This window comes from Hemiscyllium ocellatum, chromosome 16 (assembly GCF_020745735.1).
Source record: "Hemiscyllium ocellatum isolate sHemOce1 chromosome 16, sHemOce1.pat.X.cur, whole genome shotgun sequence".
Taxonomy (NCBI): Eukaryota; Metazoa; Chordata; class Chondrichthyes; order Orectolobiformes; family Hemiscylliidae; genus Hemiscyllium; species Hemiscyllium ocellatum.
Genome location: NC_083416.1, coordinates 46,170,205 through 46,186,832, shown reverse-complemented (window position 1 = coordinate 46,186,832; position 16,628 = coordinate 46,170,205). Strand labels below are relative to the sequence as shown.

Sequence of the window (16,628 nt, the reverse complement as noted above, 5' to 3'; positions counted from 1 at the left end):
AGATATATATTAATTCTTACGTAATTTTCTTAAGCAATAGTTAATTTACTTATTGTTAGGTGCAAGAAATATACATTTTAATGGTAAAATGACACAACCAGTAATTATTTACTCTAACACTAAGAGATCTCATTACCAAACACAACACCAATAATTCATGTATGCAGTACATAGCTTTTTATTAATACTAGGTTTATATTAATAATTGATTTGTTTTGCATACTTAATTAGTAATGTATGATCTCAGTAAAGACAATTGCAAAATGAGCTATAAAGCAATTTTATTCTTGTCACTTAATTTCATTTACAAACTTGGAATAAATCTCAACACAAAATATATGAAAATATATTACAATTAAAGTCAGCAAGATCACAGTAGATACTCTTAACAAACAAAAAGATTAAAGTTATTATTTAACTTATAGATCATCTAAAATCAAGGAAAATACATAAAAATGACCATAAAAACTTCTACAGCGTTTTCTGTAGTTATGAATATTGCATTGTTGTATAGATTCATTCTATGCAGCTCATGTAAACATCAGTCCCCTTTCAAGTTTTAACTCAAACCAGCTGCGAAAATATTTAGTTTCTCCACTGACAGAATATTAAGGATAAGGTACATAAAAATGTATGAATTCTACATAGAACATTATATTGATTTGAACTCAAGCCTGCCATGTGTACACAATCTGCATCACTACACATGTCCCAGATAAATGACTTCATTTTGTTATATATAGCTTTCACATTTCATCAGAAGAAAACAAAAACTAGAGGGGAACACAAAAGTTTGGACAGAACATCAATTTTCAAATGCTTGCAATAATTTGGTCTTCATTCTACGGTGACAGATTTGGCCAGGTTTCGAGGACAGTCAACCTAAAGTACAAAATTCAATTTTATTAATAAGCACTTAAAGTAAAACATAACTTTCTGCAGGGACAGAATGACTGATAGCAATCAGATTGACACTTGAAGCCAGGGATCTTTCTAATCTAGACCATTCAGCTTCTCTAAGCCATTGAACTAAGACCTAAGGTGGCTACTATTAGAGAAACAGCAGAAGATCACAGGTAGTTTAAACAAATAATTTTCTGCTCATTTGTGTACATAATACCAATCTAGGAAAACTGACAGGGCTTCAGCTAACAAAATTTCAGCAATATTACTGTAAACATACGATAGATGATCTGAATGGATTGTGGTAAAATTACAAAATTAAGAGGAAAAGACAGATAGAAAGAGAGAGAGAAAATAACAGATTTAATAAGGACATCATAATATTTTTTATTTTCTAATTTTTAAAAAAATTCATTAATGCGACGTAGGTATCGCTGCCCATTCCCCTCAAGAAAGTGTTGGTGAGTTGTCTTCTGAACCATTACATTCCAGTAGCTGTACTGAGTCTTACAAAGCCATTAGGGAGGGAGTTCCAAGATTTTGACCCAGTAACATGAAGAAACAGTCCAAATCTGGATGATGGGTGGTTTGGAGTGAATTTTGCAAGTTAGTGGTATTCCCATGTACCTGCTGCCCTTGTCCTTTCATAGGGAAGTGGCTGTCGGTTTGAAAGGTATTGTCTAAGGAGCTTTGATGAATTTCTGTAGTGCATCTTATATATGGTACACATGCTGCTACTGAGCATGAGTGATGAAGAGAGTGAATGTTTGTGGATGTGGTGTTACTCAAGCAGGCTGCATTGTCCTGAATAGTGTAAAGCTTCTTGATAGTTGGTGGAGAATTCATCCTAGCAAGCAGGCAGTAGTCCATCACACTTCTGACTTGTGCCTTGTAAATGGTGGTTAGGCTTTGGGATATGAGGAGATGAGTCACTCACTTGAAGGATTCATAGCCTCTGACCTGCTCTTGTAAGCACTGTATTCATGTAGCTTGTTCAATTAGTCTAGTCATCTAGTCACTGGTAGCTCCAGGATGTTGATAGTGGGGGATTGAGTGATGATGATGTCATTGAAAGTGAAGGGGCAGTGATTCGATTCTCTCTAACTGGAGGTGGCCATTGCCTGGCAATTGGGTAGTGCAAATATTACTTGCCGCTTAACAGTTCAAGCTTGGATACTGCTCAGGTCTTGCTGCATCTTGACATGGTCTGCCTCAGTGTCTGAGGAGTTGCAAATGGTGCCCAACACTGTGCAGTCAAGAGTAAACATGCCCACTTCTGATCATATGATGGAAAGAAGGCTATTAAGGAAGCAGCTGAAGATAGTTCAGCCTAGGACACTCCCCTGACGAACTCCTGTAGAAATATTCTGGAGCTGAGTCAACTGACCTCCAACAACCACAACCATCTTCCTTTGAACCAGGTACGAATCTAACAAGTGTTTTTTTTTAACCCCTGATCCCCCATTGACTTCAGTTTTGCAAAGGCTCCTTGATACCACACCAGTCAAATGTGGCCATAATGTCAAGAATCTCACTTTACCTGTGGAATCCAGCTCTTTTGTCCAGGCTTGAACCAATTTCATAATGAGATCAGGAACAGGTTATTGCTGAGAAGATGCTGCTTCTTGTATTATATTTGATCACACTCAATGTATAAAGAGAATTTGCTTTTGCTACGATCTCACAGCATTTCACATGAACCTTCAGTGTCTCAGTGTCTGAGACAGCTGCTCAATAGGTTGATTCAAGATGTAGCATGATATACACACACTTTACATTATCCCTAAACAAATGTACAATGGCTACAAGGCTATCTTTATCCTTTATGTGAGTAAGGTTGAAGAATTCAGCCAAATTCATAACTAATGCTCTTCTGTTCCAGTAACCATATAGAATTGCAAACACACCTTTGTCAAATTTTAAACAACAACCCACAGACTCATTATTACTTCAGGTTATTTAAGTTGCAAATTGTATCAGAACATGTTTTTTACATTAAGAATTTATGGATATTTGACTTCACTGATTAGCAGTTGTGTTATATAGTCAGCATATCTTAAGAAATACAACTTACATCATATCTTCGAAGAACAGCCAAATGGAAAGAAAGGAGTTGAAGAGGAATTACACTCAAGATACCCTGCAAACAGTCAACTGATTGTGGGATTTCTATTGTTTGGTATGCAAATTTCCTCATTTCCTCATCATTCTTTGCACAGAGTATTATTGGGCGGCCCTGAAAAAGAAATTAGAATAATTAAACAAATTAGTTTGTGACACATGTGAAATTACAAATTAAATATCGTGGATGAATTTATTAAAAAAACTCCTGAACATGTGCATTAACAATACATTTCTCTGTTCATTCCTCCACTTTCCAACAAAAAATGTTCTTGTACTTTTGTTTCAGGCAGCAGTTTTAAGCAATAACTGTGTACAATTCATTTTCATTTCTTAGTTGTGGAAAAATTTAATGCACAGGCAGAATCAAGGCATAAAATGTAGCATCCAAAATCTAATTGCTGTTTTTGAGTTAACAGTTTCGTGAAAGGTCACCTTCATCAAAATATTTTGAAAAACACTATTTACCATAAGGCATAATACACTAATTTCTCTTGTTGCCACACCTAACTTTAGGTGCATGATGGAACAAATCACATATGGCATTCTCTTAATACTTAACCCAGCTCGCATTTTACAGAAATACAAAAGCACTTTTTGTGGCCCTTTCCGAAATGTTACATGCAGATATCTCAATAACTCCAAAAGTAGCCATTTACCATGTATTCAAAGTTAATTATGGGCTCAAATTTTCACAACAAAAAAAACACACTAGATTTAATCAATGATCAAAAAGTAACATTTTCTTATAGTTTCATGTAATATTGTATTCTGTCAATTGAACAGAATGACACATAAAGAATTAAAATTAGTTCTGTGACCTCAAATCTAATACTAAGACAGGATATTGCAAAACATAGCAATTATTGCTGTACCTGACGTGCAACTATTTGTTGAACAGCATTCTGACACTTGATATAGCATGGATCTCTCATGGCAATCATTATAATAGGCATCCTTTCATCAATTAAGGCCAAAGGACCATGCTTTAACTCTCCAGCCAGAATCCCCTCAGAATGCATGTATGTTATTTCTTTGATTTTCTGTCAATAAAGCAAAATTCATCACTATTTAAACTTACAACTGTCAGCAATGTTCCAACTGTTGTGCCTAACTTTAAAAACTAGAAAATGCCAGGATGGGAAATAACTTATTCATAAGGTCAGTTGCCGTTACACAAGTATTTTACTAGCAAATATCACCATGTATTTTAAAGCTAAACAAATATCTAAATTTGCAGATGGTATGAACTTTAGTGGCATAGTGATGTAGACGTGATCAATACATTATGTAACATAAACAGATCAAGCGAATGAATGAAGCCATGTCAGGTTGAGTTCAAGATGGGGAAATACAAAGTTATTCCCTTCACATTCAGAAAAGACAAATCAGAATATTTTCTTAATAGTGAGACACTTGGAGCAATGGAACAGCAAAAGGATTTAGGTATGTTTCCACAAATCAGTTTAATGCATGCAAATAGGTACAAAAGAAATCACAAAAGATAATGGAATACTTCCCTGTTTCTGAAGGAATTTGGCATGCCAAAGTTGCAGAGTCTTAGCTCCCATATAGAATACAGTGAGAGATTTTTGGGCCTCTTAACCTCAAGAAGTACTTAATTCTTTGAAAGAGGTACAATACAAAATTACCAGGGTGATACCAGGACTTTAGCAATTAAAATTGGTGGCCAGATATGATAGGTGTGCTGTAGAAATGGCAAGCAGGTACTAGATCTATTTTAGCACTGACAATTTTTACTAGAGGCTAAGTTAGGAGCAACATTACCATGACAATTGTGGAAGTTGACACTTCTGAAGTTCTGCAATTTAAATGTAAGACAGCAGAGTAATGCGCACTACACCAACTGAGAGTCATAATGAAGTGAACCACGGTTTGGAACCAGAAACCGTTAAGGCAGGTGAACATAAAAGTTGTCTACTTCACATTATGATGAAATGTTGCAGTGTAGATCATGCTATTTTTACTACAGGTGAGTGATGATGGTGCTTTAGTTGAAAATTGATGTCCAATTAAAATTGGGGTTGCCAAGTTGTTCTTATTGACAACTGACAAACTGCTAAGGGAAAAATAGCAGTGTAAGTGGGAACATTTTCAGATGCATTAGAGTAAATCATTGAGGAACAAACCTGCATTGTATATGTTTAAAAAGTTGGCCCAGTTTGCAGTTGAAATCTGATTATGTAAAAACTCTCATTGTATTAATTTTGTTTGGAAATTCAGCCGAGCCACCTGTTTTCCTGTTTAAATGACATCTTCAAAGATGCTAATGGATTCTGCTCAGGAGGGGGAGTCATATTCAGCTGAGGAAGGGAAAGTGAGCTTGTTTATGTTTGCCAAGATTATGACCTACTGATAACTGTGTTTTTTTAAAACTGTCTATTCAAGAAATGCTGTTTATTTTTACAGATTTATGAGCTTTTCAAATGCTTTCAGATTTAAATAAACAGACACTATAATACTGGATATGGGTGAATTAAGTGAGGTGGGGGTGGTGTTGGTGGTGGTGGAGGTCTCCTCGCTTTTAACCTGCTGACCTCAGGTCTGCTGCTCACTTTTGCTGCGTGATAATTCTATGAACAGCTGTCCTAGACTGAAAGTCTGATCACAACATCAAAAAATCTCCTGACACCTGATTCCTAACTCAAACATTAAACCTTGGCCTCAGGCCCGATAACTATCGTCCAGGGCGATTTATTCAATGTATTTAAAATAACTAAAGAATGTGATTGGGTAGGGGAGAGGCGATGGCCTAGTGGTATTATCACTGGACTGTTAACAACTTGTTCTGGGTTTGAATCCCATCAAAATCTGAAATTAAGAATCTAATGATGACCATTAATCCATTGTCAATTGTAGGAAAAATGCATCTGGTTCACTAATGTCCTTCAGGGAAGAAAACAACTATCCTTACCTGGTCTGGCCTACATGTGACGCCAGACCCACAGCAAAGTGATTTGACTCTCAATTGCCCTTGGGAGGGGCAATAAATGCTGCCTGGCCAGCAATGTTCTCATTCCATGAAGAATAAAGGGAGTAAAACAGATAAATCAGTCACTGTTGGGAAAATTTAAGTCAAAGAAACATCCTCTTAAAAATTAAAGGTAAATCAGGAAACATTTTTTCTCATAAGGCTTAACAAATGTGGACCTCTCTCTTCCACAAGACCTTGGATATTATAGTAATACAAATCTTCAAGGGCAAGATCAATTTCCTTACAGTTCAAAGCTTTAAGTGGCACAGAGCAATGATATTTTAATGCAGCTGAGGTACACATTAGCCATAATCTACTGACAAATAGGATTGCAGGGAAACTCATATATATATTTATGAAAAATATGTAATACACATAAGAATACAATTGGCAAAGGGAAGCTAAAAGTTTATTTTTATAATATCAGGGATAAAAGAATGGCATTATTTGTATCCATAGAGGGAGACTGAATAAAAACAAATCCCAACAGGCCACCCATCATGCAGGAGTATGAGGATAAAATGCCCAAGAGATAAAATTAAGAAAGTACTGAGTAGACGGATTGTAAACTACACCATGGTAGGAACATTGAAATCAAAATCCTCTAAAAATTAAAGATAAATCAGGAACTATTTTCATTCATAAAGATTAGTGCAAATATCAACCTTTCTTTCCTGGTCGAGGAATAGCATTTTCTCACATTGACAGATTAGAACAGAGACAATAAAAAGATCTGTAATAGGGACAAGTAACAACTTGCCATTCCCTAGCACTTATTACACTTAGCAAGTTTATAGCAAGAAAGGCATCTTTACATTAGATTACTAAATATTACTGTAAATAAAGCATGCTATTACTGAATGGGCGGGTCAACAATAACAAAATAAAAGTAAAAACAATTTCACAAGAGAATCACTGTGATCCTGACCCAATGAAACAAAACTAGCATTTTAGAATTTAGCAATTAGACAAAAAGAGGGTTCCAATTATCACTGAATCATTCTATGTTGCGATGTGAAAATGACTAGGGGAAATATGTATCACTGTGAAAGACTTTAGGAAGCATTTTTCACTGTGGAAATCCAATCAGACTTTTAAAAAATCATTTTGCAGAACTGGATATAGGGGAGAAACGAGGAGAAATAAGCAAAGTGGAGTCCTTAGTGTCTGAATGATATAGTGTTAAATAGTCAAAAGGTCAAACAGAACTATCTTAAGCTGCCTGATGAAATAAAGCTGTCTTGGAAGCCACACAGAAAATAAATGTCAACTTAACAGAAGTAACTGAAGAGTGAAAAAGAACAACCATCATGGTTTACAGGTATATGGTGAATGAGCACCAAATGAAATAAATTATACAGGAACCAATCATTTTAAAGTATTACTTTACTCTTACCTGCCATCATTTAGGAGCATCTTCTAAAGTAATGGTGGAATATGCCCATCATTTACAATCTGAATAACCAATAATTTAATCTAAATAATCTATTCTAATTTAATCTAAAAGAAAGAATCATAGAGAAATATGGAATAAAATGGGGACAGAGTCTTGGATACAAAATTGTTAAAAGAAAAGTGGGTGGCACAGTGGTTAGCACTGCTGCCTCACAGCACAGGAATCCAGGTTCGATTCCCACCTTGGGCGACTGCCTGCGTGGAGTTTGTACATTCTCCCTGTGTCTGTGTGGGCTTCCTCCCACAATCCAAAGATGTGCAGGTTAGGTGAATTGGCCATGCTAAATTGCCCTTAGTGTTAGGTATATTAGTCAGGGGTAAATGTAGGGGAATGAGTCTGTGCGGGTTACTTTTTGGAGGTTCAGTTGGACTTATTGGGCCTAAGGGCCTATTTCATACTGTAGGGAATCTAATCATAATATTAAGTTCCAAACAGGAGTTATATTGGACTGGAAACTTTACTTCTGTTCTTTTTTCACATATGCTGACAAACAAGCTGAGTGTTCTCCCATTTTCTGTTTTTGTTTCAAATCTACTGCATTTGTTTTTTTACCAAGAGTCTACCACATCAGCTGTGCCATCATTGTAATCTATTTGCATTACAAATCCCTTGGATATAGAAGCATGGTACTTGTGTTACAGGATTAATGATCCAGAGGTATGGATTATTAATCTGGAGATCAGAGTTTAAATCCCATCAGAGAAGTGAGGAATTTAATTCAATTAAGAATTTATTTCATTTAATAAAATCTTATACAACTTGGAATAAAATGCTAGAATGAGTAACAGTGCCCACAAAACTATCAGAATGCTGAGAAGGTGCATTTGGTTCAATTATGTCCTTCAATGAAAGAAATCTGCTGTCCTTACCCAGATTAGCCACACAAAACTCCAGAACAGTGGCAATGTGGTTGCCTCTTCCCTCTGAAATTGCCTAAAAGCCACACAGTTCTACTTGCAAGAATAGCTGACTATTATCTTCGCCAGGGCAAAAATGGATGGGCAATAAAACAGGGCCTTAGCAGTAACGATCACATCCCAGGAGTGCATTAAAATTAAAATTCTTCAAAAGCAATAAGTAATTCTCTTAAAATAATTCAACATTGGACTCAAGGCCTAACAGTCAACATTATGAGAATTACCTTTTTCTGAAAGAAGAACTCAGTTAATTTAAGAAAAGGATGAAAGAGCGTAACAAAGAACATACACATTTGAATAACCTGGAGAACATTGTAAACAATCATGAATGGAAATTAAGAATGGCTTTTGTGAAGGGTCTACTTACTAAAGCTCCTTCCAGGCAAGTAGCATAATGATATCCACGACCCATGACTAAGAGTGATTTGTGTTGGAACAACTCTTGGGCAAGCATTTGAATGTTGTTATCCAACGCCAACACTTCTTTAATCAGGTCTAAGAGAAGTTATGTGAAAATAATAATGGTGAATTAATCGCAGAAATGAAGGTAGTTACCTAGTTAATTGTAATGGCAACATATATATATATATATGCAGTTGTTCAGAAGCATTTGTCTTCTAAATAGTATTTATAACAGCCATGATAATATGAAAACACTTAATATGGAAAATATTAAGTGTAATGCAGAAATATAGCTCATTTGGCCCCTGTCAGTGTCAGATCGCTCCCAGATTAATTTAAAACTGGTCCCAATGTTCTGCTCTCCCTCTATAACTCTGTAACCTTTGTTGTTTCAAACATTTGCACTCCCTGAGGCAAAGCTGTCCATGCTTCAGCAATCTTCAGTAAAAAGAAATTCCTCCAAATGGCTCTCCTCACATGTGGCAGTTTTAAATTGTGGATTCCTCTTTACTGAGTTCTCAAACACAGCAAATAACTTTGTCAATTATTCTTTCAAAATTTGTGTTAATATTTTTTAAAATTGCCATCAAGTGCAATTTTACATGTCTGTTCTGTTGTGGTTAATAGTCCAAAGTATTAAAATCATTCCCGGAGTTGCCATGCCTCTCTTCACAGTGAAAGACAAAAAGGTTCCTAAATCTGAGAAGACTTGAGACAAAGGGAGGGAAGGATTTAAAACAACGCCTGTCACGGAAGAAAAAATGCTCAATAAACAAATAGAACTAAAAGCAGTCATGTTTCCTGGACCTGATGGCTTGCATCCTGGGGTCTGAAGAGATAGCCACAGAGATCTGTCAGTTGTAATCTTACAAATTTCACTGGATTCTGTAAAGTTCCAGTGGATGGAAAACCTCAATTGTCAAGAAAGGAGGAAGACAGTAATCAGGAAACTAAAGGCTATTTAGCCTTTAAATAAAAAAATTTAATTCCAGCATTTTCCCAATGACACTGATAGTGAAATAATAGCAAGGCATTTAAAAAATAATTATACAATTCAGCAAAGTCAACATGGTTTTATAAAAGAGAAATCATATTTGACAACTTTGTCAGACTTCTATGAGGATATAAGAAGTAGAGTGGACAATGAAAAATCAAGAGATAAAGTGGGTTGAATTTTATAGGGTTCTGAATGGTATGGGCTGCAAAGTCAACATGGTTTTATAAAAGAGAAATCATATTTGACAACTTTGTCAGATTTCTATGAGGATATAAGAAGTAGAGTGGACAATGAAAAATCAAGAGATAAAGTGGGTTGAATTTTATAGGGTTCTGAATGGTATGGGCTATGGTGAGATGGGTGGCAGAACTGGGTGAAAATATGATGAGGTCCATCTTGACATTAAGAGCATGTTGATCCATATTTTATGCTTTTCACAAGTAGTGTGGTGAGATTCTCACCAAGTCGTGGCGACATACTAACTGACAGTTATTATCACTTGTTAACACCTTCTTAACAGCACAATTCACCATATTACTATTCAAAATCCCATCTTGCCAAACAAAAAAAAAGCAAAAAAATTTGCTCCATATTGGAAATCATGTCCCGACATCTCTTGACACAGCACACAGTGACTGGCCACGTGGTCACACTCATCTCACCGGCCACTGCAGCAGACAGCTGGAACGGACAACCAGAAGTGGCAGAGACAAACCACTATAAATGCCGGAGGAAACATCACAGAAGCGCTTCACAGGAGGCTCCCAAGCACTGAGGATCAGTCTCCCACTTAAGAAAAAGATGAGGAACAGTTTATTTCTACAGAGATTTGCCAATCTTTGGAACTCACTTCTCCAGAAAGCAGTGGAGATTGGATCATTGAATACATTCAGGCTGAGTTAAATTTTTGATTGGCAAGGAAATTCAAAATTATGGGAGGGCTGGCAGGAAAATTATGTTAAAATCAGCCATGATCTTGTTGAGTGGTGGAGCAAACTAGTGGAGCTAAAAGGCCTTGATAATTGCCCTATTTCTGTTGTTTCATACTTGGAGGAGGAAGGTAATGCTTTTGTGGTAAGTGGAATGGTGGGGTGAGAGCTGGAAGGAAGAAGAACACCGCTACAATGTATTCCCCCAAAACAGATACCCCCGCAATTTCATCAACAGATACCTAAGGGAAAGACAACGGAATGGGGACATGCCACAACCCAAAGGACTAGCCACGTTACCATATATCAAGAACATTTCTGAACTGACAGCCAGGCTACTATGATCACTAGGACTCACAACAGCACACAAACCAACAGCCACTCTCAGACAACAACTCACCAGGACAAAGGACTTGATACCCAGCCTGAGCAAAACCAACGTAGTATACAAAATCCCATGCAAGTACTGCACAAAACACTACATAGGATAAACAGGAAGACAGCAATGATCCGTATCCATGAACACCAACTAGCCACGAAGCGACACGACCAGCTATCCTTAGTAGCCACACACGTGGATAACAAGCAAAATGAGTTTGACTGGGACAACACTACTATTATAGGACAAGCCAAACAGAGAATAGCCAGGGAATTCCTAGAGGCATGGCACTCATCCATAGATTCTATCAACAAACACATCGACCTGGACCCAATATACCGGCCACTGCAGCGGACATCTGGAACTGACAACCGGAAACGGCGGAATCAAATCACTATAAATGCTGGAGGAAACATCACAGAAGCGCTTCACAGGAGGCTCCCAAGCACTGAGGATGTCACCTAGACAGATGACGAAACGTCTGCAACACAAATTCCCAGCTCGGCGAACAGAACCACAACAACGAGCACCCGAGCTACAAATCTTCTCACAAACTTTGAATGATAGATTTTAAGTTGGGGTATTAATATTTATCATTTTAAAATAAGTATGGGTTCTCAAGTAATTAAATTTAGTGATTAGGAAGATGAACAATTTTCAATAGTATAGTTTTTTATTTTCAAATGTGTTTTGACCATGAAGAAGGAATGCACTGGTAACCAAGCACCACTACTCCCTGAGTTACACCATTAGTTGCGATTCAATCACCAAAATGGCCAAATGTCTCCTTATAGTCACTGTTATTCAGAACAGAAGAGACTTAGTGGGCGGCACGGTGGCACAGTGGTTAGCACTGCTGCCTCACAGCGTCTGTAGACCCTGGTTCAATTCCCGACTCAGGCGACTGACTGTGTGGAGTTTGCACGTTCTTCCCGTATCTGCGTGGGTTTCCTCCGGGTGCTCTGGTTTCCTCCCACAGTCACAAAGATGTGCGGGTCAGGTGAATTGGCCAAGCTAAATTGCCTGTAGTGTTAGGTAAGGGGTATGGGTGGGTTGCGCGTCGGTGTGGACTTGTTGGGCCGAAGGGCCTGTTTCCACACTGTAAGTCTAATCTTTCATAGAATGTTTTTCATGAACTTAAAAAAATCCATTTACTATAAAACAAAACTCATTTTTAAAAACTACAGCAAAACTAGTCAAATGAAGTCCTGTAAGGGTCTGTGTAGGGACCAAAACTATTCATGTTATGCATTAATGATCTGAATGAAGGAACTGAGGGCATTGTCACTCCATTTGCAGATGATCCAAAAACAGGCAGAGGAACATATTGTATCAAGGAAGTTGGGAGGCTGCAGAGGGTCTTGGGATAGGCCAGGAGAATGGCCAAATACTTGCAAGATAAAATACAATATGGGAACGTGTCAGGATATACTCTTTGGTCAAAATGGGGAAATACTTTGGAAATCTAAAGCTCAAAGGGATTGAGGAGACCTAGTTCAGAATTCTCTTAAGGTTAACATGACAGTTAGTTGGCAGTTAGGAAAGCAAATGCAACAATAGCTTTTATTTCAAGAGGGCTAGAATACAAGAGCAGAGGTGTATTGCTAAGACTGTATAAGGCTCTGGTCAGACCGCATTTAGAATTTTGTGGGTAATTTTGGGCTCCCTATCTAAGGAAGGATGGGCTAGAATTGGAGGGGATCCAGAGGAGGTTTACAAGAATGATCCCAGGGATGAAGGACTTGTCACATGAGGAGCAGTTGAGAATGCTGAGTCTGTACTCATTGGAGATTAGAAGGATGATGGTGACCTTGATTTAAACTTACTGGATACTGAGAAGTTTGGATACGGTGGACATGGAGAAGAAATTTCCATTGGTAGGAGAAATTAGGACCTGACGGCATAGCCTCAAATGAAACTGAGAGAGGAGAAATCTTATGAGCTATAGGGTGGTGAATCTGTGGAACTGATTGTCACAGAAGGCTGTGGAGGCCAAGGCATTGAATGCATTTAAGACGGAGATAGATAGGTTTGATGAGTAAAGGGATCAAGCCTTTCAGGGAGAAGGCAGGAGAATGGGATTGAGAAACATATTAACCATGATCAAATGGTGTACCAGACTGAATGGCTGAATGGTCTAATAACTAAGCTACAATCCAGAATTAAAACATAGCCCCTTGTCGTGCTAAAACAAAAACACTAACATAACACAAAAGACAACCCAATTCTGCAGAGATGATAAGAGGGTAAATAAAATCCTTTTTAGGCTTAGGGCCTGAAAACAAAACATAGAATTTTATCAAATTCTCAGTCTGTTGGGTTCTTGTTGACAAAATTGAATTGTTGATAGAAGATCCTTCAGGTAAGCTTCGGGTCAGATGGATTTAAATTGAGTAGGTTCCATGTCTTTGGATAGCAGTCACAGTTCAGATTTTCATGGATTTACAAAGTAGTCAATATACTGAAATGCATAAACTTTATCTGGTTCCCAAATACATCCAAGAGATAATTTCAGTGAAAGAGAGAGAGAGAGAGAGAGATTTGTCTTTACATGCATGTTTTAGAGGTTTTTTTTATTCTCTTTAGATTCTATGATTTTAGAACAAAAACCCAGGTCAGAAAGGTTGCTGAGGAGCCAACAGTGTGAGGTCCCATAGTTTCTTAAAACCAGGCATTTCAGCCATTAATGGCAGTAAACTCCATAACTTATCCCCTTAAAAACTTTTCTTGGATACTTTTTCAAAATGACTTGATTTCTGAGTCAGCGGGTGGCTTAGAGACAACATTCAACTGTTGACTTTAATCTTGACTAGTCCAGAAAGTTTCAGAACTGTTTAACATCTTTCAGCTTTTCACATGGTCCATAAAGATAGATATTTAGAACCAATAAAAGTATTTTACTTCATTTTAAATATTCCTAATCAAGAAATTAATGTATAGTTCCCTTCTTAAATTCTCAATGCTTAATTTGATATACAATGAAAATTACTTGGCAGAGTTTGAAGACCATTGATGATCTCCTTTCTTCTTTGCTTCATAGATATTCGATCTTGAGACATCAAGAGACCAAACATAATCAAAGAAACAAATTGGCTAGTGTAGGCCTGTAGAGAAGATAGGATAAAACAGGCGATCAGAAGTTTCAGAATGCTGTAACTACATTTAGGTATCATTCAGATAACTACTTAAGAATATTAAAAAACTTTTAAAAATCACAAACACGTCCTATTGGAAGTGTTCTATTAATTACTAAAATTTTACAGATTACTCATCTTAAATAGATATAGGTATCACTTTATTGAGCCACATATGTTTAGAATCCTATGCATATAACTAATAAAATACTGACGTTTGTACAAAACACCAATGGCGGATCTATGAGGTTCTCAACAATTCACTCAATAGTTATTCCATCAGTGGCTCTTATTATGTTACAAAGATTTTACAGGTTTGAAAATATGAGAAAACTGTTAATAGAAACTTTTTAAATGGAAAAAGAAAAGGTCAGTCAGCTTCTTGAATTGCAGAATGGCTACCCCTAAGAAGATTTTTTGATCTCTGGATTCCCTTCTTTCTTTGAAATATTTTATTTCAGACAAAAAGATGCTGAGTTGAATTCACCCTAAATTTAGTTGTGTCCATTTTGTAAAAGATTTCTCTAATGAGTTTTTTCACACAGCTTTATTCTGTGGTCCTCAGTACCCAAGCACCACGTCTCCATGTCATCACTCTTGCAATATTTTATGCTCTTCAAAAGCTTCTGAAAGGGTTAATGTTGGAGATTGCATTAAGTTTAACCAAATCTGAAAAAAGATTTGGGCAACAGCTTCGGATCTTGTAAAGTGATGACCTATACCTTTGGAATCTTCATTGTCTTAATAACAATCTTCTGCCTTGGGACCGTCCAACCACATGACATTATATCGACCGCCAGTTTCCTCATCTCCACCCCCCCCCCCCCCCCACCCCCCACCACCATCACAGATCCAACCCTGCATCACGCCACTGCCCTCTTGAACTGTCCTACCTGTCCAACTTCCTTCTCATCTATCCGCTCTACCCTCCCCTCCAATCTATCACCATCAACCCCCACCTGCATGTATCAATTGCCTTCCCAGCTACCTCACCCCTACTTCCACCCTCCTATTTATCTGTCAGCTCCCCCGCAACATTCCTGATGAAGGGCTTCTGCCCGAAACATCAATTCTCCTGCTTCTTGGATGCTGCCTGACCTGCTGTGCTTTTCCAGCGCCACACTTTTCGACTGGGATTGTACTCATTCCAATTGACAAAAATGAGAGGGGATCTCATTGAACTGTGTAGGATTCTTAAAGGCCCTGACAAGGTTAATGATGAGAGGATGCTTCCTCTCATGGGAGAGTCTATGACCAGAGGGGTTATCTTAAAATAAAGAGACACCAATTTAAGACTGAAATGGGGAGGTTCTGTTTTCTTTTGTCAATGTCAAAGTTCTGCATAGCCAAGCACTTTACGCTGAGTGCAGCGTTCATCAAACTACTGTAGTTGGAGATCGCATTAACAGAAAATACACTGCTTTTGTTAAGTTTGAGCATTGTTTTAAGTTAGCTCATTTTTAAAAAATACATGCTTATGACTCTGTCTTTAGAGATTACAGCACCTGGCACAAAGATTTACATAATTTAAAATTTAGAGCAGCAGTTAAGGAAATTCAGATGTATTTCTGAAAAACATCTTCCTTGGCAAACCTGACTTTATCATACTTCTATAGGCAATTCCAAATTAAAAGTAGACAATACAAGGTTATCTTGCATATTTTTAAAGAAAGAACTCATTAACCTTTGTGCTTGCCACGCCAATTTCGGGTCCAGCATTAAGATGGATTCCACAATTGGTTTCTCGGGAAATAGAGCTTCCAACTGTGTTGGTGATGCCAATAGTCAAAGCACCATGACCCTTACAGTACTGTAGAGCCATGAGAGTATCGGCAGTTTCACCTGTTAATTTGAAATGGAGTAAAATTGTATTATTTTATAATCAGTTCTGTTCACTTCTAATCATTTGAATTGCAGGAATATGATCAATTTATCTTCCAAGTGAATAACTTTGAATGTTTTTTTCAGAACAGCAGAAATAATAAAGTCCTCACAATTGCATGCAGGTTTAAAAGTTATCAAAGAAATTGTAAGACACCAGACTACCCAAAATATGTTTGAATGCACACCTGACTGGCTAATAAAAAAGCAGACATCATCTCTGAAAACTGGAGTACTTCTGTCCAAGAAATCACTGGCAAGTTCAACCATCACTGGCAGTTCAGTCAGTTCTTCCAATACTTGACGTGTCTAAATTAACCAAGAATATTGGATATAATGATCAAACAGATTGTATGAGTCTACACTGGTTCCGTGCAAGTTACCCGCTAATTTAATTTTGTAGTATCCAGACAAGACTTTTAAATGTGCAGCCATTGCATTAACTTAATTGGCCCATCTTATGCAGGCTATGAACCTTGAGTTGCAGAAAATCTCATGGCTTAGGGAACTTTTG

The 16,628-nt window shown here is 37.3% G+C and overlaps 1 protein-coding gene across 1 annotated transcript in view; it reads right to left on the bottom strand.

Annotated features, from left to right (window-relative positions):
- Nucleotides 1-444: 444 nt before the first annotated feature.
- LOC132823203 (glutamine--fructose-6-phosphate aminotransferase [isomerizing] 2-like) overlaps nt 445-16,628 on the bottom strand; it is a 76,907-nt gene continuing 60,723 nt past the window's right edge. The window contains exons 13-19 of the mRNA XM_060836802.1: nt 16,303-16,423; nt 15,918-16,075; nt 14,089-14,203; nt 8,760-8,887; nt 3,900-4,067; nt 2,978-3,139; nt 445-882 (exon numbers count right to left, since the gene is read on the bottom strand). Of these exons, the coding sequence (XP_060692785.1) occupies nt 838-882; nt 2,978-3,139; nt 3,900-4,067; nt 8,760-8,887; nt 14,089-14,203; nt 15,918-16,075; nt 16,303-16,423 (897 nt within the window). The 3' untranslated portion in view covers nt 445-837. The remainder of the gene's footprint in view (nt 883-2,977; nt 3,140-3,899; nt 4,068-8,759; nt 8,888-14,088; nt 14,204-15,917; nt 16,076-16,302; nt 16,424-16,628) is intronic.